At 44.3% G+C, this 24053-nt stretch overlaps 1 protein-coding gene across 1 annotated transcript; it reads right to left on the reverse strand.

Annotated features, from left to right (window-relative positions):
- Nucleotides 1-118: 118 nt before the first annotated feature.
- Nucleotides 119-19417, reverse strand: Lrrc31 (leucine rich repeat containing 31). Its single transcript, XM_029475168.1, has 8 exons — nucleotides 19289-19417; nucleotides 14919-15062; nucleotides 11816-11983; nucleotides 10519-10686; nucleotides 9810-9977; nucleotides 8087-8254; nucleotides 5522-5689; nucleotides 119-297 (listed from the first exon to the last, which is right to left on the reverse strand). The coding sequence occupies exons 1-8, from the start codon at nucleotides 19329-19331 to the stop codon at nucleotides 119-121; spliced, it is 1206 nt and encodes a 401-aa protein (XP_029331028.1). The 5' UTR covers nucleotides 19332-19417.
- Nucleotides 19418-24053: the final 4636 nt, after the last annotated feature.

Raw genomic sequence — 24053 nt, forward strand, 5'->3', positions numbered from 1 at the left:
TGGCTTCAAAATTACACTGTCTGTTTTAACCAGATCTCTCCTAAGCCAATATGGAGGGAAAGGAAGCTGCCTCAGCCCCAGGTCCACCACTTTATCCTTGCTTTGTGCCAACGAGGGGTTAATACAAACCCAGGAGAACCACATCCTCTGTCACCAGGGAGCAGCTGCTCAAATGTAGCACGCGAAGCGACCTTGACAAATTTAGTGTTTGCTGAAGCAGCGCCAGGTTCCCACCAACACACTTATTCCAGGAAAGGTTGAGTATCTCCAGGGCTGGGAGGTACACAGAGGCTTCTGCTAAAAGTGTAAAGATAAGAGCATCAGTAACGTGGACCCATGAGAGACCATATGCTTCATATCTGTGCAAAGAGAGCCAAGACAATATATTACTGATTCAGGGCTGAAAAGGGTGTTCTTGGGGCACTACTGATAACATTAGGAAGCCAGACTTGATTAAATGGTATTCACCATTAGCTAGGATTTCTTTGATTTCTTTTGTACTTATGGAGAGAGGAGTCAAGGTCCTTGGAAAGCTGGTCAGAATTTCCAAGGTATGGCTTGGTTGGCACGTATGCCAATGTGTGGTCCCAGCTGAACTTCAGAGATGGGACCAAGCTTCTCTGCAACTCAAGAACACCAAGCTGTATTTGTGTTTATTTCATGCAATTAATCAGGCACAGTACTTTGGCCTGAATGAGAATCGGCTCATATATTCAAAAGTTTGGTTCCCAGTTGGAACTGGTGGAAGGATTCGGAGGTATGGCCTTTTTAGAAGACCTGTGTCACTGGGGATAGGCTTTGAGATTTCAAGTCTCAAGTCTTGTTCTCTCTGCCTGCTGCCTGTAGATCAGATGAAAGGTCACAGCTACTGCCCCAGCACCATGCCTGCCTGCTGCTGCCATCATGTTCCTTGCCATGATGGGCACCAACTCATCCTCTAACCTTAGGCAAGCCCCAAATTAAATGGTTTGTTTTACAAGTTGCCTTGGTCATAGTGTCTCTTCACAGCTATAGAAAAGTAACTAAGGGGCTGGAGAGATGGCTGAGTGGTTAAGAGCACTGATTGTTCTTCCAGAGGTCCTGAGTTCAATTCTCAGCAACCACATGGTGTCTCACAACCATCTGTAATGGGATCCGATACCCTCTTCTGGTGTGTCTGAAGACAGCTACAGTGTACTCATATGCATAAGATAAATAAACAATTATTTTAAAGAGAAAGAAAAGTAACTAAGGCAAAAGGAAAGAACTAACATGTTCTGCGTAGAGTTTTTCAATGCTAATTAATTCTCAGTTGGCTCCTAAGTTAAAATTAATCATAAGAACTTATTCCCAAGTACAACAAGTATTTTTAATTGTTCAACTTTTTTAAAATAAAGAATAATATTGTTCAAGGAGAAATCTCTTCCACCCGTGGCACAGAGGTCTATAGTAAAGAGGAGTCAAATTTTCTATTTTTTCTATAAAAGTGATGTAGAATGTATATCAAGTTGACTGCTGCAATTATGTTAATGATGTTATTTGTGTAATAGTGCCCTTATTCTTTCCTGATTATACAGCTAGAAGTAGAAGGAGCTGTCTCTCAAGAGCAATTTTTCCAATTAGGAGGCATATTTATGAAACATCATATTGTTCCCAAACAGTGTATTCTGTAATTTTTCCAAATGAGCACTGAGTAAAATATCTCACTTTGTGTATTTACCTAACTGCTTGATGACCAAATGCAGAGAGTGCTGAGTACATTGGGTAGGGACATTACACAACCATACAAATAAGTGCATGAATTAGATCTTATTCTTTTTTTTTTAAGGATTTATTTTATTATTTTATCTAAGAACACTATTGCTGTCTTCAGACGAACCAGAAGAGGGCTTCAGATCACATTACGGATGGTTGTGAGCCACCATGTGGTTGCTGGGATTTGAACTCATGACCTTCAGAAGAGCACTGTGATGGTTTGTATATCCTTGGACCAGGGAGTGGCACCATCAGAAGGTGTGGACTTGTTGGAATAGGTGTGACTTGTTTGGAATGGGTGTGTCACTGTGGGTGTGGGTATAAGATCCTCACCCTAGTTGCCTGGAAGTCAGTCTTCCACTAGCAGCCTTTGGATGAAGACATAGAACTCTCAGCTCCTCCTGCGCCATGCCTGCCTGGATACTGCCATGCTCCCACCTTGATGATAATGGACTGAACCTCTGAACCTGTAAGCCAGCCCCAATTAAATGTTGTTTTTTTATAAGACTTGCCTTGGTCATAGTGTCTGTTCACAGCAGTAAAACCCTAACTAAGACAAGCACTTAGTGCTCTTAACTGCTGAGCCATCTCTCCAGCCCCCTAGATCTTATTCTTGACACTAGTACCTGCTATACAGCCTAGGCTGGCCCCAGTCTTCTGGTCCTCCTGCCTCCTGGGTGTTGGAAGTCCAGGCAGGTACCACATACTTTGCTTTAATTATAAATGTCAACAAAGGCTATGAAGAAGCTCCTAGTTTAGGTAGTGACTGTGTTAAACAGTTACACAGACCTGAAAGTTGTGGGAACTACTAGGAAAGCACAGAGACTGGAAGTCAGACATTCCAGAGATGAGAATCAGAGGGAAGAATCAGAAAGAATCAGTCTGCACTAGAGAGAGATGCTGGTGAGCTGGCCCTTTAGGTTACATTCAGCAACACAGGTTCCACCTGAGACACTACAGGAAGTGCACTGCCATTTGTGAACTGATAAAACCCTGTTTTAAATGAAATTTACAGACTCTGCAATAATATTAACAAATAACATTGGTTGAGCATTATGAGTCAGGCAGCCTCTCAGAACCGTCTATGTAGTAAAAACCACTTGATTCTTACAACTTTGTGATGCACATAGAGTTGCTGCACTTTTTCTATTAAACAGATGTGGAAGTAAAATAGCTGACATCTTGGGGACCTTCGGTCATGTGGGCCACAAGAACCAGGGCTAGATCTGATTCAGGAGGTCTGACTGCAGGTGTGCTATAGTCAGGAGATAAACCAAACAGTCTTGCACTGAGTAATTATACTGAATTTCAAGGCATTCACAGACCCTGCCAAGCACATCTTTAGACACTGGGCATGCTGAACATATCAAGTCTGAAAGGTTTGTAGCCTGGGACTTCTCTGCATGGGATGCTGGGACAGGGCATAAAGTGGTACACAGCAAAGACCAAGTGTGTGGGGACAGGGAGGAGGGCACGAGCTCTCTTAATATAGACGTCTTAGAATTTGGAATAAGTGTTTAGTAACTACTTATTTCTACAAACAGGGTCCATTTGTTTCATTAATTACAGCCCTGTCTGGCCCATGGTACCATTTTAATGCATAATAAATACATGAGAGCTGTTTTCACCATTATCCAAGAGTCACTATGGAAACCCACCTCTGGTGTGCCTATCAGAGTGTCTCCAGAGAGGGCTAACTGAAGAAGGAAGATGCTCCCTGCACTGGGCAGCCGTATGCCATTGGACAGGGTCCTGGAGCAACCCAAGCACCAGCCCCCACCTCTCCCTGTTAGTGTGGCTGCCTGTGTGTGGCCAGACCGCTCACTCGCACTGTGCACAAAATGAACAGTTCTTTCCTTAAGCTGCTTTTGTTAGGTATTTTAACACAACTCTGAGGAAAGGACCTAACTCACGCCAGAATCCAACTGTCCTTGTCACATGTACAATTATAAAAGGAGTGCATTAGGTTTCTTGTAGGTTTTATCGTTTTAAATTTTTATTTGGGGAACAACTTGTACCTTCTTCAGGGGTTGATGCCAGAGAATACAACCTATGTTGGGTTTTCTGTTTTGTTTTGCATTTCTGTTTCTAATCTCGAATCAGAATAATACCTTAAAGACATTAATAATTCCACAATTTTTTGAGACTGGTAATATATCAGCAAGATCCAAGATTAGTCAGCCAGACTTCTGTTGCTGTGACTAAGTGCCTCCAAAGGCTGGGCATGGAGGTGCCGGTCTTGTGTGGTGGAGCAGAGCAGCTCACCTCCTCACAGCCAAGAAGAGGAAGGAGAGGAAAAGCAGAAGGAACCTAGGATAAGATAAGGCTGTTACAGCTTACTCTGGGATACCTTCCTCTGGCGGGGCCACGCCTCCTACAGATCCCACCACTACCAATAAAGAGCTCACTCAGCTCCTTATCAATCATGGCTGATGCATCGATAAAGTAAGAGTCCTCAGAACCCAGCCACCTCGGGATACCACTCCAGTGGGAATCAATTCTTCAATACATAAAATGTGGGGCGGCATCGCCTATTGAAGTCATAACAAAGTTAGCAGGGCAAGACTGAGACTACTGCCCTAGAAAGGCCCATGGCTGACCAGAAAGGCTGGCCTGGCCCTTGGATGCTGCCCAGAGAACCTGGGATTAGAAAGTGCTTTCACAGATCCCTACTAACAAGAGCCGCTTACTGAGCTTAATCTGTTTGTATTAATAATATAAATGATGGCATGGACTAGTTTTCCTTCTGTGAGTCTGGAATTCTCAAATGTTCTAGGGTGGGGATGTTTGTACGTCTGAAACCCTGGGCTTGCAGGCTCAGGTGAGCTCCACTAAGAACATATTTCACATATGAGTCACAACTCATTGCGGGGGTAGCTAAATGTACCTGTGCCACTCCACTGAGAGAGAACTTTTGGGAGATTGTTCTTGGCATCCTTGGGGCTTTCCATCAAAAAAGTTTCCCTTTCTTGATCTTATTCTCCCTTATTCTTGAAGTTTTTCTTATTCCTGATCATATTTCCCTGTAATAAATCTTTGCTATGAATACAGCTATCTGCTGAGACCTGAGTCTTCCTTCCTCTGAATCAATGAAACTGGAATGGTGCTCTGGATCCCAGTACTGAATGCACAAAGTGCTGGTTTACCTGAGTGATTCATTTGGGGAAATTCTACGATATCCTGTCACCACTAAGCACCTTCCTCCTCTTGCCAGCCATGATGGGAAGAAATTCTAGATCTGGTAGACCATGACATAAGGCTAGGATAGATGCATGGCCCTTCGGATTCCTAAGAGAGCATTAAGTCCTGTGGGGAACGAGTGCTGGTCAGCTAAGTGTACACATGAATAACTCATTTTCCCACCAGACTCAGCAACCTCAGTTCACATTCCCTCTCAGCAAAATTACAAGTACAAGTTACCAGACATAGACTTCTACAGTTGGCTTCATTAAAAGGAAAATGCTACTCAAAGCTAGGTTAGGGTACAGCAGAGGCAGGAGGACAAGTTCAAAGTCACTGTCAGTTAAATAGCAAATTCAAGGCCAGCCAGGGCTATATATGAGATCCTGTCTCAATTAAATAATAAAAGTAAAATAAATGCCAGTGTCATTTCATATGACTTTAAGGACACTTTTAAGAGGATATATTTCCTGGAAAAACAAACAAGCAAAAATCCCAATTAGTCCTTAGTAACTTTTCTGCACCTTAATCTTGGAATGATTGGTGGGGAGTGGGGCTCTCTCTCACCACTGTGCACTGTCTGCTGGGAGCTGGGAAGCTCGCTTACCAAGGGCTGCGAAAGCCTCACTTTGTAAAGCACAACTGTTAATCAGCAAGGACTTCAGTGCTGGTAAGAACCGGAGCCTGCAGAGTAGGTTCTCTGAGGAGCCGCCCACGTCTCTGTTGGATGACAAGTCCAGTTCTTCCAGGTTGGAGAGTAAAGGGATAATCTGAGCTGTTGAAATATCACCCGTGATATGTATGAGGCACCGTTTCACAGTCATGGGAGTGTCTGGCTCCCACAGGCGTCCTGACCAGGCATCTACCAAACTCATTGTATGACATTACCCTCCCTGGCTGGAACTCGCACACAGACCATACTCCTACCAAATCAGCCTTTCTCCAGGTCCTCCCCAGGCCTCTCTCTATTCCCAAGCTTCTCTGTAGACTAGAAGGCAAAAGCAAGGAACTGTGTAATCAGTTGGGCCTGCCATTCCAAACCTGTACTCCCAATCACTTGGGACACTGAGGAAGGAGGGTTGATCACTCAAGGCCTACCTGATCAGCATAGTGAGACCTTGTTTCAAAATAAAAAGCAAACAAGAGGACTAGATACAGAGCCTGACTCTTTGGCTACTCTACCCTACTCTATCATTATCCCTTCAACCCCAACATTAGGTAGGAGAGAAAGAAGGCTAGAGGGGAAAGGGAGCCGCAATACTGTTAGACTACTTCCTGATGGTTAGGGGTGTTGAGTTTCTTGGGACAATTTTGATCTCTGTCATCAGAATATCTCCAAGCAGCCACAACAGCAGAAGCAGTAGCCACAGCCTCTCTCAGGACGCTAGCATTTTATACACACTCAAGAGTCCCCAGAATTCCAAGCATTATATGATTGCAAACACTGTCTGCAGCTGGCAAAACCATGCCCCTACCAGAGCACGAGGCAAATCATAGTCAGCAGCTGTGGACAATCTAAAGCAGCTCCATACCCAATACCTGGGATTAAATCAAAGATACACTCCTATAACATTTCTATGCTTTCAAAGAAACCAAAGTGCTCACTACAAAGCCTGGCTGGAGAGTGTCTGCTAGCTTTGAATAAGCTAGGTTTTCAACCACAGGACCACAAAAGCCACGACAATAACAAACCCTGTATGATTTCTGCAGTAGCTGGCTACTCGGAATCTTAGCTTTATTAATCACAAGATCACTGGAGACAGAAATGGCTTGTTCCTTGTAGTTTCCTTCATGGTTGGCACATATTAACATCTGACATCATCATTCTTTGCTCAGAATGTAAGTACCAATAAGGCAAGTGAGACAAGCCGTTGGTGATGGAGTCGGCCAGGTCTAGTTGCCGTGAGAGGCAGGCATCATAAAATTTTCAGGTTAGAGTTTGTAGCTCCTGGGGTACTGCATGCCTTTCAGTTTCTGACAAGCTGAGCATTTAGTCTGTCTCATGATTCTCTACGTTCTAGAAATCAACAAAGCATTCAGAAATTTGACAGGACAACTGGTCTTAGACATTAATCTTGTACAGCCTGCAAACATCACTGGATCCCGGCAACTACTCCTGCATAAATCCTGGCAACTGCCATTATATTCTGCTTTTCATAAAGGTATAAGAGGTCTGATTGCTTTGAAAAACATGTCACGGTCTCAGTCTTGCTGTGAGCCTTCCAACTGTGCCTAGTCGAAGATTCATTTCTCACCGATCATATCAGCTAACCTTGTCCGGTAAGCAAGCACTGGCACTTGAAGGTAGCCCTAATCTACTATCTTTCTGTTGCTTGCTTGCTCATAAGCCTCTCCCTAACACTTACCACCATTGAAAATATTATCCCAGGAGCCCCATGGAGCTGGCTTTTATCTTGGAGCCCTCTAAGGCGCCCAACCCAAAATAAACCTCCCAGTCTCTATCCTATCTGCAGTGGTTTGAAGGAGACTGTCCCTCCGTGTCTCAGTTTGAACTGGCATGCCTTGCTTGTCTGAAGACAGTGAGGCCTGAGTGGAGTTCCGTGAGATGAGGGGTGGGGAGCAAAGGCAGAGACCGAGTGATAGGAAGGTATTTGGGCTCTTGCAACAGCTGAGGCAAAGGATGTCAAGTCCCCAAACTAGGGTAGCAGAGGTTTGAATGGTAAGTCATGCTGAATATGTTGAAGGTTCAGTATGGCCACATATGGGGAGGAAGAGTAATTTCTGGTTTCCTTGTTATGGGAAATTGCATTTATATATTACAGGTAATAACCACAGACCCATGTTGATAGTGGAGAAATCACTGCTGTTATTTAAAGTCATACTGTTCATTTTGTACCATCACTGTCTCCCTTTCAGTAACTGCCCTTGTCTCTGAGTGTCTTGACTTCACTATGTCATCTAAAAGCCTCCTTTTGGTCTTCTCTCTACATATCTGTATGTAATCGAGGCTGCAACACTAAGATGCTTGTTTCTAAAAAGCAAGAGAAGTTTAAATTGTTCTCCAAGTACTAAATCCTGGATTCCTTAACATTTACTGGGCGCTCAGCGCACACACAAAACTCTGATGACGTGACCAGTGAATTTAAACATCTGCTGCCAATCTCTAACTTCCCAGGCATATCCATGGATTCTGCCCCACAGGGTCACTTACTCAATGACGTCACATCTCCTGCTGTTAGTGAGCACTGGTGAAGGTCCAGGACTTCCAGATGCTTCAGTGAAGCCAGCTGAGCAGGCACATCCTCAAAGCCTCCACCCAGTTCCTTGTTGCAGGAGAGGTCCAGTATCCTCAGCACATCCAAGGATGCAAAGGCACCATCTGCAAAGCAGGTCCCAACCCAGGTCCTGAAAGTCATATTGTGAGTCGGTGGGCAAGAGTGCAGGGGGCGGGGGGGAGCAGGGCAGGAGAGGAGGCAAGTCAGTACGCCATCCTGGCAAAGCCAAGGGGATGGGGGAGATAAATGCAGAGTCCCTACCTACTAGGCCTCAACAGACCCAACGATGACCTCACAAGCTCTCTCTCTAAGATACCAATTGGCTGCCACTAACTATTGTCTATGAGGACACTTGACTATGCGTCCAACTACTATTGAGCAAGGACCTCAGCTTTATTCAGGCTGCCAGGAAGAAGAATGTTGAAGGCTCTGAAAGTCACAGGGAAAACAGTTGTCGTTCCCTATCATAAGCTACTCCACATGAATACAAAGTCTTCATTCACCCTAGATGTCTCCGGAGCCGTCAATATTGGGTTTATCAATATCAGCACCTTCCTAGCACTGAGCACAAAATATTGCAGACATCTTCAACTGAGATAGTAAATCTACCCAGTATCCAGCCCATACCCTAGGTTTCCCAGTCTTTGTAAAGCTAGTCTGATTAGAAGCTTGTCTGTTGTGTGGAATTGAACCTAGAGCCCATACAGGCTAAGCAAGAGAGAGTCCCCCACTGAGGTACCCCATCCTCTTTCTCTCTTGTTACTTCTTTCTTAAATTGCTATGTATTTAACTTCATTAAGTTGCCTGTGTTGGCTTTGACTTTGTGATCTTCCTTCCTCAGCCTTTAGGATTTCAGATCTACACTGCCTGACTTAAGAGGCTTCTTTACTTTTTGTCTTAGTCAGGGTTTCTATTCCTGCACAAACATCATGACCAAGAAGCAAGTTGGGGAGGAAAGGGTTTATTCGGCTTACACTTCCACACTGTTGTTCATCACCAAAGGAAGTCAGGACTGGAACTCAAGCAGGTCAAGGAAGCAGGGGCTGATGCAGAGGCCATGGAGGGATGTTACTTATGGCTTGCTTCCCCTGGCTTGCTCAGCCTGCTCTCTTATAGAACCCAAGACTACCAGCCCAGAGATGGTCCCACCCACAAGGGGCCTTTCCCCCTTGATCACTGATTGAGAAAATGCCTTACAGCTAGATCTCAAGGAGGCATTTCCTCAACTAAAGCTCCTTTCTCTGTGATAACTCCAGCCTGTGTTAAGTTGACACACAAAATCAGCCAGTACACTTTTCTTTTGTGTTTTTCTTTCTTTTTTTGTAATAATGAAAGTGTATGGTTACTGTGAAAGATTTTTTAAAAAAAAAATGAATAAGCCTAGCTAGCACTAAAGCCCTGGGTTCAATTCCCATCTCTGAAGCAAATAAATAGAACAAAGAATATTCAAATTTATATGTTCTAATAGGTTTTAAATAATGTATATGCTGAATATTTATGCTATATAATACATCTGAAAACATTTCACTGATTTCTATCGTGTGTGGGTATGTGTGAGTGATACCCACTTGGAGACACCCAGTGAGCCATCTCGCCAACCCTGATATATGCTACATATTATACTTTACATGATCTTGAATTTAACCACTGTTAACTCACCCAGTAGTCTGATGCTCTTTTGGGATAATCCACAGGAACGCAACTTCAGTACCTTTAGGCCTGATGTACTTCTTAATCCTTGTGCTATGACGTCTAGACAGCTGCCAATATTTCTGTTGTTGGAAAGGTCAAATACTTGGAGGCTCTGCAGCTTGGGTAGCAAGTGACCTGGAAGGGAATAAATCCGAACAGGAAGTGTATCCATACAGAAGTCAGGGGCAAGCAGGAGGTCTACTGCAGCTTTCCGTGCCTCGGAAACAGCGCATCCAGGAGCTTCCCAGCTGCCAATCACAGGCTTCTGTAGAGAGGCTCTTGTGTACTGTATGGTTACATCACTTGTCAATAAAAACAAAACAAACAAAAACCTATGGCCTGTAGGAAAGGGTAGAATAGAAGGCGGAATATCCGGTAGGCAGAGAGGATTCTGGGCTAGAGCCAAGCACGGAGGATTAGGGTCCCAGACATAGAAGACAGTCATATGTAGCTGAGGACCAAGTAAACTGCCATGAATAGAATAATGGGATTATTACATTGTAAAGCAGTTGGGGAACATGTCTGTCTATATGGCCTAGGTATTTATAAATATATTTGACTCTCAGAGTCATTACTTCCTGGAGCTTGGAACTGGAGGAAAAACACGCTTACAGAAAACTCACTCCAGGCAACTTTCCTATGTTTTTCTGGGACAAATTCCTCCAATTCCACTTACCCACAAACACTCCGTCCTGTGACGTGAGGGCGCAGTCCACAAGTTCGAGTGTTCGAATCTTGCTCCCTTGTTGGAATGTGTGGAGAACCCGAGGCAACGTCCCTCCCACCTGGCTGTTCCACGACAGACTTAGTTCTTCGAGTTCAGGTATCATTTCAAGGGTGCCTCCTGGTACAAAGTGTTCAGAAAGACAGAGACGTCATTCACGATCCGAACAGCCAGTATTTGGGGCGTATAAAAGCTGGGGCAGATACTGTGTTAGCCGATGAGGAGCGAAGAGAAGAAAGGGTCCCAGTTCCTGCCCCTAACAATAGTTTGGTAAGCGCTTGGGAAAATCGTATGAGTTTTCACAAATTTTTTTCTCTTTCTTTCTTTGTGTGTGTGTGTGTGTGTGTGTGTGTGTGTGTGTGTGTGTGTAGTTTAACTTAATTAAATTGAGGCTTTAGTTGTAGTTAAGAGTTAAGACAAATTTTAGTTTTAAAAAAGCCCCTCATTTTCATGAATTTTCAAAGGTGGATTAGAAAAATGAAGGCGGTATTATTTTGTAGTTTAAAAACAGATTAACTGCTCTCTACTCCAGTTCTTCTGATTTATTGATGAGGGCCTAAGACCCAACGTGAGCTGGCTTTACAACAGCCACACTGAAGAGCCATACAAGCAAGGTGCCTGGTCAGCGGTGCCTCTGCCCTCATCCTTATCCACAGAGCTCAGCACAAGCTGGAGTCTAAGGCACAGGGCGTTTCAGCTCATTCGATGCCTCATGGGAGCACCATTTCCCAGAATGCACTTGGCCATTCACACTCGAAGAGACAACATTTGCCCTAGAGGGACCAGCTTGGAAAGATGCCTCAAGGGAAGACATGTTTTCTGTGTTCACTTCTAAGCTTTTAATATGTATGTGTATATACAATGTATGTACAGTTGTTTGCCCAGTTGTGCACATAAACAGGAAGCTATAGAATAACCTCTAATTTGGTACTTTAGGTACCTCTGTCCTCCTCAGTTCATTCGTTCGGTTGTTTGTTTTGAAAAGGGTCTTCCCTGGCCCAGAGCTTGCTGAGTGGGCTGGCTGGCTAGCAGGCCCCGGGGATCCGCCTGTCTCTGCCTCCCTGGCCTTGAGATTCTCGGTCTGTGCTGCCATATTCAGCTTACATGCATTCTGAAATTCAAAATCGGGTCCTCATGTTTACAAGAAATGCTTCTTATGAGCTGAGCCATCTCCCCAGCCCCTGTCTAAACTTATCTTTCAAGCTGGTATACAAAGAGCAGTCACGTCTGAGGGGAGGGGTCACCATACCCAGTGTTTGAACGTCCTCAGGGGTAAGCCTGCAGCTACTCAGCCTCAGGACTTTTAACTTGTTGACAGGATGCATTTGCTGAGTGAGCAAGTGGAGGGTCCCGCTGGCAAAATCGTTCCAGGAAACGTCCAGTTCTTCCAAGTCCGAGAGGAGAGGCAGAATTGAAGCTAAAGCGGGCAGAAGAGGATGCAGACCTGTGTGTGTGATTCGCGATTTGTAACAGAGCTCAGTGCCTACGTGCACAGGGGGTAGTTTGGGATTGTATGAAACCACAGTGGGTAGGCACGTTGGCATTTAGCAAAGCAGTGGTCTCTTGCTAGCAAGTGAGGAAATTACCCCATTTGCATTTCCTGTTTCTTGGGAAATTTTCTATTTCTGTAAAAAAACAAAACAAAACAAAAACAAACAAACAAAAGCACCCTATAAACACAAAGCTATCTTCCCAGGATTCTATAAAACTGTCTATGTCGTTATTGACCCCTGTGGCAGAATGTTACTGTTCCGAAAACACTGCTTGCTCCCTCTGCCCGACATCCTCCTTTGCTCCAATGGGCTTTCAGTCTGAAACCTGGTGGATGCTCCAGGGCCAAGTCAGCAGAGCCTGGGAAAGTCTGCACATCTTCTTCCTCATCCTGGCCCTCCCTTCCCAGCCATCACTAACTTACATGTATTGAATATTACTCATTTTGAGACAGGATCTCACTGTGCAGCCCTGGCTGGCCTGAAATTGACTGTGTATCACAGAAGTCCATCTGCCTCTGCCTCCAGGGCGCCAGGATGTTTGCCTCCACCACACCTGGCGCTATCTTATACTTAGACAGCGATGTGGAAGTTTTGTGAATAAACCTTTCTGAGTCTCTATCGGAGCTCGTTAAAAAGTAAAGCTACCCTCCGTGGGAAAATTCTCAAAAATCTCCTCTATCTTCAGAACCAGCAAGGGTGGAGATGGCCACGTGGAGGAGGCAAGGCATGCTTGCATGCTGCAGGAGCCCGTCCTCCCTCAGCCTGGAAAGCTGCCCAGAGGGCTTCTGTGATTTCAGGTCAGATAGTCTGGAGTCACCAGTTCTGAAACCACAGCTCTGGCAAAAACCTCTTTCTTCTAGCAGTGCTTCTAGCAAATCATTTCAGCCACTGCATCTTATTCACCATGACCAGACTTTGTAAACTTTGTAACTTTGTAAACTTTGTAAACTTTGACTACACCCAAAAACAACAACAACAACAACAACAACACAGGGAAAGAAAAACCTTGCTCTCTGACACCAAACACAGAGTTGGCTGCTGCCTGCTTTCATTCCCACGTTCATTTGAATTCGTAAAGGAAGCCAAGCCTCCTTCCTGGTAGCAACTTCATAAAGAAAATGTCACTACTACACTCAAAACACAGATCAGTGGTAAAATCAGCTTCCACCAGAGTCCCCTGAGGACTGGCTGGGACATAGGACTTAAGGCTCCAATAGCCCAAAATGTTTGGCTTTGTTCCCAGAAGCTCAAGTGGCTCTGATCCCTTAAGCTTGGGCTTATAGTTCCCTGTTAAGAGCCCCATTCCAGGGCTGCGGAGATGGCCCTGTGAGTAAGGACACTTGCCCACCTGCTCTGAAGATCTGAGTTTGATCTTGAACCCCTGTGTGGTGTACAGAGAGAACTGACTTTCTCAAGAGGCTTCTGGCATTTGAATCCTTGGTCATCTGTTAGTAGCCCTGGCTGGGGAGACTTAGAAAATGTGGCCTTGGTGAAGGAACTGTGTCACTGGGACTGGTTTTGAGGTGTCAAAAGCTCTGCACTGTTTCCAGCGCACTCTCTCTGCTTCCTGTTGGTTGGGGAGGTGAGCTCTTGGGTGCCTCCATGTCTCCCTGCTGCCTGCTACCTCCACTCCACAGTTACAGACTCTAAGCCTTTGGAACCATAAGCCTAAAACAGACTCTTGTCCCTGAAAGCTGCTTGGTCACAATATGTTATCACAGCAACAGAGAAGGGGCTAGTGTGCTATCCTTCTGAGAGGAACTAGCTTAAAGGACTGCCTCCCTTCCACTGTGGCAGGATACAGCTAGAATCCACTTGTGATGTATGAGGGAGCTGAGACCTCACTAGACCAAGTCACATTGATCTTGGATTTTTGGGCTCCACACAGGCTGTTTTCCATCACTGCCCATGTAGATTAAGACTAAGATGAGGACGAGGACGCCTAATTAGAATGCACTTTTGGTATCTCTCAGACCACATGCAGTCTCATCGGGCTCATTTTAAGGTATCTGAGAAGCAGAATACAAGAGTCATGTGGGGGGAGGGGAAGGGCAATAAACATTGCTACTTTTGCTTGTAAAAGATGTAAGCAATAATTGCTTGAAGTCATATTTTTTGTTCCACAGTTCTGAACAAGGCAATGCCACATTAAGTTCTCTGCACGGCTCTGTCTCATGGATCAGACTAGTGAGTTTATAGTTCTTAGGTACAGATTTTATCTCATAGAGCAAGACGCAGCAGCTCAGTAGGTAAAATTGCTCAGGAAGAAAACAAGTGAGTTGATGCCCTAAGCTCAAGTCAAATCTTGGGAGCTTCAGGAAAACCAATTAACTTTTTTTTTTTAAGGGAAGCAACCACAGAAAGCTTTTATTTGTTCAAAGAAACAGCGCCTTTTGCTGTAAAACAAGAAACAACCCAGCAACTGTCAATACTTTCTAAACCAACACACCAAACTAGATTCTTATTAGAATCTAAGGGGGTGTTTTGTTTTGTTTTGTTTCACAGTAGTGAGCTCATGGGTCCCACCCAGGCTGGCTTGAAACTGCCTACATATCGAAGAACAACTTTGAACTTGTGATCCTGTGGTTCCAAGTGTGGCAATACAGGTGTGTGCAGAGCTAGGGTGCAAGCCCAGGCTCAGAGAATGCTAGGCACATTCTCTCTTGATTAAGAGACTAAAAGACCAGGACCTTAATTAACAATGTCTGTTTGCTTTTAAAATAAATAGTGGCACTGCCACTTTCTGCACATGTCCAGGACCTCAGGGGAGACCTTAGTGTAGATCACTGTGTAGGTTTTGACTGTTCCTTTCCATATAGAGGCCTTATATTCTCTATACAAAGTTAATATCATACACACCAGTTTCTTTCACATCCACTGCTGTTAATCCATAGCTGTTCAAGTCTAGACCCGTGTCAGCAGCCCTTCCACACAGCTTCCTCAGGAACCAGTCACTGTCTTCCATATTGGATTTCAGGTCCATTTCTAAGTCAAGAGGCATAACTACATAAAATCAGAGAATTTGCTCTTAATAATAGTTAAAATTATAAAATTATAAATGCCCATGATAAGGTGGGGAATTGAATTCCCTTAAGAAACTCCAAAGTGGGAGATGGGACTCTGGAATAACCACTGGTCCCTGTTCCTGCTACCAGGTGTTCAGATACTGCACCCTATAGCCTGAGGCAGTCAGTGGGTCTCCTCTCCTGGCCAACCCTGGGCTCCTCAGCTTCAGTACTGATTGTACACTGAGTAGCTAAGTCTGGCATTTCAAAGATGTGCTGTTTGAAAAACATCTGTCCCTCTGTCCAGCGCAATGCAGGTAACTCCACAAACTAACCCATACTTCTGTCATAGCAAAAGAACGTGATGATGTCCTTTGTTAAGTGGGAATTTACAACTTTAAAGACTATCACACTGAAATCCAGTGCAAATTTTAAATCATAAATGTACGGATGTTTTTACTCCCCCTCACAAAAAGGCTTAAGAGCAGCCAGGTATGGTGACATGTCTGTAATCCCATCACTTGGAAGGATGAGCCTGGAGGATTACCAAGAGTTTGAGACAACTTTGGTCTCTAGTGAGTTCTGTGGCAGCATAGCAGGACTGTGTCTTTAAACACAAAAGTTGTAAAGCCACGTAGTTAAGGAGGAATGTATTTGGTGTTAGTGAGAACTAATGTAGTCATAAATTTATATTAAAGAAGCTAAGGTAACCAAACTCCACTTAGCTACGTGTCTATGTTCGGAGGTTCTGTTAAACAAAAATAACACAAAACAACAAAATAACACAAACTACAGACCAGCATCAGGTGACACACTATTAAAGTGGATGGTGTTGCCATAGCCTAACAGCAGGGGGCAGCACCACACATCATTTCACATTTTCCCTATGGAATGTTGTTTTATCATGGCTCATTGGAGCCAAGGTATTTTGGAGGGAGCTGGTAGAGCCAAGAGACTAGAAAAAACACATACCCAGCCAACTCAGATTTTAGATTAACAAGGAATTGTTTTTAGTATGCCTCATGATTGCATGTAATCCCCCAGACAATTTCAATTTTGAGTGGGGCAGGGAACAAGCAGTAAAGACAACCTTATCCAAACCTAATCCCAGAAATCACAGTTAAATTGTTTCAGAGCCTTGGAGACCTAGAGGACTAACATTTAGCAGCAAGAAGCGGAGGCAGCATTTGAATCCAGAACAGTTTCCTCCAGTGTCCCCTGTGTGTTATACGTATTTGTGGGTGCAACTTCTGTGGCTTAAAATATTTCTCCACACTACATTTTGTTGCTGTCTCTAGTTATTTTTTTAAAGATTTATTTATTTATTTATTTATTATCTTATGTGTATGAGTTTGTTTTGTTTTATTTTGGGTCCAACTTATAATCATACTTATGAATTCCAGCCTTACCAAAGTTGTCTGTCTGTCTTTCTGTCTTCTTCCTTCCGTTCTTTCTTCCTTTCTCTTTCTTCCTTTCTTCCTTCCTTTCTTTCTTCCTTCCTTTCTTTCTTTCTTTCTTTCTTTCTTTCTTTTTCTCTCTCTTTGTCTTTCTTATATTTCATTCTTTCTTTCTATCCATCTTTCTATCTTTCTGCCTTTTTTTCTTGTCTGCCTGTTTTTCTTTCCTGTCTGTCTGTCTGTCTTCCCCCTCCCCCAGGTACTTTTCTGCCAATCTTTCCCTTCACTGTCAAATATCTGGAAGAATTACCCTGTACTTTACCTCCAGCTGACATATGCACCTATCCAAGTAGTGTCTTAAAAGTCATCAACTGTGCCGGGCGTGGTGGCACACGCCTTTAATCCCAGCACTCGGGAGGCAGAGGCAGGCGGATTTCTGAGTTCGAGGCCAGCCTGGTCTACAAAGTGAGTGCCAGGACAGCCAGAGCTACACAGAGAAACCCTGTCTCAAAAAACCAAAAAAAAAAAAAAAAAAAAAAAAAAAAAAAAAAAGTCATCAACTGTGACCTCTGAACCAACAGAGTTATAGATTTCTTCTCAGTCCAGCAAACACTTGGGTAGCAGAGGCCGCTGTTGGAAGAGCCGGTGCAAAACCCAAGTCAGTTGGGTAGATACAGCTCAGCTCACTTCCCTCAAGCCTGAGCTTACTCACCTACGGAACAGACATAGTTCATGCCTGACTTGTTTCTCTGGAACAAAATAAGGGGACAGGGGACCCGAGAGACAATTGGTAAATATTTGTTCAGTGAAAAAAAATTATATTGTCTTCATAGTTCCTTAATTGCTAAATAACTCAATATGATAAATATTTATCAAAATGTCAAAAAGAGTGCATCTTTATGAGTGGCCTTTGCCATTGCAGCACAGTGTGCATTTCTACTTGGTTTAGTCTACTGACCCTTCCTAAAAAGTATCTCTTATGTTAGTGTGGAAAACAGAGGGTCCTGTGTTTGGTGGCAGGCTATTGGAGGCCCTTTTCTTGTGCTTTCTGTTTTCAAGGGTTTCTGAGAAGGAACAGACCATCAAGCCTGTAAGGCTTCTTTCCCTACTCTCAACCTTTCTGTTTTCATTGTTGTTAATAATTAATATAAAAATGGGAATGGTATATGACCCAGCATCCGGGAACCAGTAGATGGGTATCAGATAGATACAAACTGAAGGCAGTTTTGAGTGTGCCAGTCTGCCCCACTTTACTGCATGACACACAGATCATTAAACACTTTGGCTAGGGAGTCGAGTATGTCAATACATTTTAAATGTCCGATCTGATTACAGTTCCCTTGTAAAAGCTATCATGCAGAAGGATTTCCTCGTGCCTTTAAATAGGTCTGGCCATCTACAGAGCTGTCTCCAGAAGTAACCTGGCCTCCTCTCTGTGTCCCCTTTGTCATTTTCATGCTTTCTCTGTTCTTGTCTCCGAGCCACCACCTCTTTAAAAGCATGCTGGTAATAAATTGATTCACTTCTTAAACATAAAAAAAAAAGTCCATCAGACAATTACTGTTCAAGTCAAAAGAGGTTCAGCGGTGAACAAGAGACAGCTCTTCTCTTCAGTGACATCGAAGCCTTCACCTCAGTGATTACATGGACCAGGTTACCAGGAAGAGGGGACATGGGAGGAGAGGAACCCCCAGGAGAATTAAGCCTTCCTTAGAGACAGATTCTGCACAGAGAGCACCAGTGCTTTGGAGTTAACCACACAGATCAATGAAGCTGGAGACAAGAGAGAGAACCTTATTGGGTGGTTTTGAAGTTGAGACATGAACCTGAAAAGAAAAAAAAATGGCATTCCAAAATATAAGTAAGCATGTATTTGTTTCTGTTTCTTCACAAATGTGTTTAGGCGTCTGTATCACAATAGAAAAGACATAGAAGAATATCTGTGTGGTTGTAGATATCTTTATGCTTCTGCCTCCCAGGGCTGGGATTAAAGGTACGTACCCCACACAACCACTGTTAGGTGTCCTTTGAAAGCACACACTGTTTTTCCCCTTGTAAAATATCTTCTCTGTGATACTATGTTGTAGAATGGCCCAAGAAAGGATTTACACAAGGAACTCTCTAAACCAATGGTTTCTCAGCCTTCCTAATGCTACGACCCTTTAATTCAGTTCCTCGTGTTGTGGTGATCCACAACCACAAAATTATTTTTTATTGCCGCTTCATAACTGAATTTTGCTACTGTTATGAATGGTAATGTAAATATCAGTGCTTTCCAATGGTCTAAAGTGATCCCTGAGAAAAGGTCATTTGATCCCCCAAAGGGGTCTTGACCCAAAGGTTGAGAAACACTGGTGTTCTTAAGTGCTCTTACAGAGCCTATCTGAAGGAAGGCCACCATCCTGGCCTCCCTCCCTCCCTCCCTTTTTCTTTTCCATTTTCTTTTCTTTTTCTTTTTTCCTGACAGAATCTCACTGTGTAGCCCTGGCTGACTTCAAACTCAGAAAGCTCCCCCTGCCTGTCTCCTGAGAGCTGGCATTAAAGGTGTGCATCACCTCACCCAGCTTAGCTTGCTTTTCGAGTTTTAGGTTAGAGCAGCCCTTAGCCCTGATAACCCAGAAACAGCAATGGAACCAGACAATTGCCCTGACCACAGCCCTATAACCCCGGAGTTCACCAGAGTCTCGTGGGTTTCGTAGGAAAGAGGCAGGAAGGACGTTTACCGAGACTGATTCCTAGATCCATCCACAACCTGCACCCTCAGAGCCACCATCTCCCTGTCCACAATCTTCCCTTGGTGGCTTTCCAGTCCCAACACAAGACTTACCTCCAGGCTTGTCTCTACCGGGTTTCACCTTTGGAAGTTCCATGCAGGCCGTTTTCTAGAGAGATGGCTCAGAAAATGGTTTCCGTTCTTGGCTTTTTGTTTTTTGTTTTTTCCCCTCCTCCTGAACACACTGACTCCAACTCCCAGGGCTTCAGGAGAAATTGTCAGGTATCGTACCAGAGTGCAGGCATTAAATCAAGTGGAACCCCACCCATTAACGAACCTTGTCAGATGATGTACAAGGCTCAGGCATTTGATCAGCTCCACCCAGTTAACAAGCCTTGCCAGGCTGTTTGCTGGGTACAAGCACACCTGAGAGCAAAGAGTCAGGATGCAAACAAGAGCTTGCTGACAGGAGCCTGATATAGCTGTCTCCTGAGAGGCTCTGCCAGTGCCTGACATATGCAGAGGTGGATGTTCTCATCCAACCATTGGACTGAGCACAAGGTACCCAATGGAGGGGCTAGAGAAGGGACTAAAGGAACTGAAGGAGTTTGCAGCCCCATAGGAGGAACAACAATATGAACCAACCAGTACCCTCATAGCTCCCAGGGACTAAACCACCAACCAAAGAGTACACATGGAGGGACCCATGGCTCCAGCTGCATATGTAGCAGAAGATGACCTTGTTGGACATCAGTGGGAGGAGAGGCCCTTGGTCCTGATCAAGTTCAATGCCCCAGTGTAGGGGAATGCCAGGACAGGGAAGCAGAAGTGGGTGGGTTGGTGAGCAGGGGTAGGGGGTAGGGGATAGGGGCTTTTCAGAGGGAAAACCAGGAAAGGAGATAACATTTGAAATGTAAATAAGGAAAATATCTAATAAAAATAAATAAATAAATATTTATGTTCCTCTTCAGGAAAAAATGGAAAGAAAAATGAAAGAAGAGGAAATCAACAAAAAAAGACTAAACTAGTCAAGAGCTAGGGATAGCGGAAGGAGGCACATGAAGAGTTAAGGACTAGCTTCTGCCTGCTTCTTAGCACACAGTCTTTTGAGCAGGAAGTTACTACACTCACTCAGAGAAAACATTTTACTCATTTTTCTTCAAAAGTGTGTCTGCAAAAACTGAATTAGGCTGTGTTCTCCCTTTCGGCTTCACAATGCTGACTCGGCGCTAACTTTTCATGGCTAAGGTGTTATTAGTAGGTTAAGGTGGTTTTCCATGATACCCGAAGGAGAATTAATAGTTGATCTACTTCTCTTGTATATGCTGTTTTTATTTGATTCCTTTTGGATAGGTAAGGAGTAATTGTCTTTGCTGTCATTACTTTTGGACTGAACGTGTTTTTAAAAAAAATTTTTTTTGAAGAGCTCAGGGCTCGTTTTTAATCCACTTTTCATTGTTGCTTATCAAAGAGAGATGCATTTCCCCCCTCTGCAAAACATAGTCCATTAAGAAGAAAGAAACTCTTGCTGCGTGTAAGGACAGCACCGGTGAGACCTTGAGAATATCCTGCCAAGACGTGAGCCAGTTACAGCAAAGCAGGTACTTTATGGGACAATTTACATCGAGTTTCTGAAACAGTCAAATTCATGCAAACAGGAGGATCTCCTTGCCAGGAGCCAAGTAGCCACCGTGGTGAAGAAACAGAAGTGGATGTGGAGGCTGAGGGCGCAAAGTGGGCCGAGAAGAAAGCTCTGGCCATCTGTGGCACAGCGGGAGGGGTACATCCAGCGCCACGGAGCCATACACTGAAAATAGTCACTACAGAACATGACATTGTGTTTTCATTATCCATGCATGGGTGACAGACATGTTGGCTATCATGAATAATGCAGCGGACAACAGGGATGAGGAAGTATCCCTACGGTAGGATATGGACTCTCGGCTCTAAGCTCAGAAGTGGTATAGCTGGATCACATGGTAGTTCCATTTCTAGCTTCCCGAGGACTCTCCACAATGGTTTCCACAGAGGCTGCACTCATATGCACTCCCACACAAAAAGGAATGGTATTTTCCCTTTCCACGAACCCATGCATCCACCCACCCAGGCATCCATACACCCACACACCTACACACGCATCCACACACCCACGCATCCACACACCCACGCACCCATGCACCCACGGCAGCATTTGTGTCATTTGTTTTCTGACTGGGGTAAAATGAAACCCGCAAATAGTTTTAATCTGCATTTTTCCCAATAGTTAATGATGCTGATCATTTTAAGAATTATCACTTAGCCACTTGTAATCATCCTTTTGAGGTCTTGCTATTGCTCGTCTTAGCTCACTCTTTTAAATGGTCGCTTGTTTTCCTGATGTTTCATTTTATACAATGGAGTTTTATTCAGCTGTGAGGAAAATGGAGTCAAATAAATGGAGCAGGAAATAGCCATTCTGAATGAGATAATACAGACCCACCAAGAGTCATACCGGTAACATTCTCTCTGTGGATCCTACTTTTGAATCTTTAAGTTTGTGTAGTTAAATCAGAATGCCTGTATTAAGGTGAGGGCCTGTGGGCTGTGAATGGTATCCTGGTTCCTGGTTGAGCTAAGGCTAGAAATTCTGGTGACCCTGAAGGGACGGTAGGCATTTCACCTGTTCCTGGGCACAAGGCCACAGCCCTCCATAGATTTGTGGCCTTCAGTCACATAAGGGCAACGCCCCAAGCCCCTCCACATGTAGAGGACATGACCACAGGTCACTTAGGCTCAAGACAGATCTCCATTTTAATGAGGTACCCAAAGGCCTGGAGGCTTAGCTGATAAACTCTCCTTCCCAGACACTCCTCCCTGCTAAAGGTATTTAACCTCAGGCCTCCCCTGAGAAAGTGGGGTACAGTTTTACTCATCCACTTTCTGCCATGGCAATAGATGATTTGGAACCCAGGCTGTCTCTTTTCATCAGGATCCGCTGTGGGGAGCCCTGGAGAAGGCTTTCACCTAAAGAGCCGCTGTCTAATCTCCCATAGAAGGCCTCTCTGCACTCCCAGCCACAGCGACCACCAAGCCCAAGCCCACCACCACCCAAGCCAAGGACTCTCTCCGTGGGATCAGCCAGAGCCCCCTTTCTTTTCCCCCTTGGCCCCGGGCTAGATCCAACCTATCAGCCCAACTCCATTCTCAGCTCTTCCCTGGCATCTAGTGGTGCTTGGGTGTCCCATAGCCTGAGAACCAGACATCCCCAGCTCCTGTACTGGCCCTGGGGACCCCAGAGCCAGCTCTGGCTGCCTCCCTCCCCCACCTCCGACCTCAGACTGCACTTCCCCACCCCTGGAGGGATGTCCCAAGGCTTCCCCACAGCCTGCACAGCCAGCCACCCACCTGGCAACAGCATGGGGAAACTGCAGTCACTTCTCTTGTCCTGCCTCCCCAAGTGGCTGAGCCCTGTGGTGCAGCAGATGCAAGACTCCCATAACACTACATTAAGAAAATAAACATTCCACACGCTGACACCATTGCATACACTAGCAAGATTTTGCTGAAAGGACCCAAATATAGCTGTCTCTTGTGAGACTATGCCGGGGCCTAGCAAACACAGAAGTGGATGCTCACAGTCAGCTAGTGGATGGATCACAGGGCTCCCAATGGAGAAGCTGGAAAAAGTACCCAAGGAGCTGAAGGGATCTGCAACCCTATAGTTGGAACAGCATGATGAACTAACCAGTACCCCGGAGCTCTTGTCTCTAGCTGCATATGTATCGAAAGATGGCCTAGTCGGCCATCACTGGAAAGAGAGGCTCATTGGACTTGCAAACTTTATATGCCCCCAATATAGGGGAATGCCAGGGCCAAAAGAATGTGAATGGGTGGGTAGGGAAGTGGGGGGGGGTACGGGGGACTTTTGGGATAGCATTGGAAATGTAATTGAGGAAAATATGTAATAAAAATATTAAAAATTAAAAAAAAATAAACAAAAAAATTTTTCATAGATAAGGAAGATACAGAGCTAATGAAGGTGTTGTCCTGTTGGTACCTAAATTTCTCCTTTACTGTGCAGCTGTCTGCCTTCCTCCTGTGTTCTTCTATCCACACAGAAACCTCTGCCTCTCCTCTCTTTCTGTAAGTCCTACAAGATCAGGATCCAACCTTTATTGCCTCAAGGCTTCAGCTGATTACCTTAAAACACGACACCTCTAGTACAGTAATAACGTTGGAGGTAGAATTTCAGCATGTATGGACTTGAGGGGTGCAAAGAACCCTGTGTCTGTAATATGTTTATAGTATGTCACTATAGACACAGGGTCAACTCACATTGGGCAGCTCACAATCACCTGTTATTCCAGATCTAGGAGGCTTCTGGCCTCTGCTAGGACTTGCACACAAACACACACCACACACAAGAACACGCACACATACACACACATGCACATGCACACATACACATAATATAAACATTTTTTAAGTAAGTATTTTTTAAAAGTGAGTTCATGAATCCAACATGCCACCATAGTGAGGGACCTTTTGGGAAACATGGAAAAATTTTACCTGTTGTAAAAAGAATATCAAACTTTTGGACATTTAGAAACTGCCCTAAAAAATATAAAAATGGCTAGTGAGAAAGTGAAATCTACAAGTGGAAGGCAGAGAGAAACCAACCTTTTCTGTAACAGGATTCCTTAAAACAGAAATGGAAAGCAAACACTGAAACCTTTAACTCATGAAACGATTAATGAGACAAAGACCCTTATAACTCACATACCGGTTAGCATGACTAAGAAAATGCACCCATAACTGGTAACACTAAGATAGGTTTAGTAAAAACTAATGATTCAGAGAGAGAGAGAAAGAAGAAGAAGAAGAAGAAGAAGAAGAAGAA

The sequence above is a fragment of the Mus caroli genome, chromosome 3 (genome assembly GCF_900094665.2).
Source record: "Mus caroli chromosome 3, CAROLI_EIJ_v1.1, whole genome shotgun sequence".
Classification (NCBI taxonomy): Eukaryota; Metazoa; Chordata; class Mammalia; order Rodentia; family Muridae; genus Mus; species Mus caroli.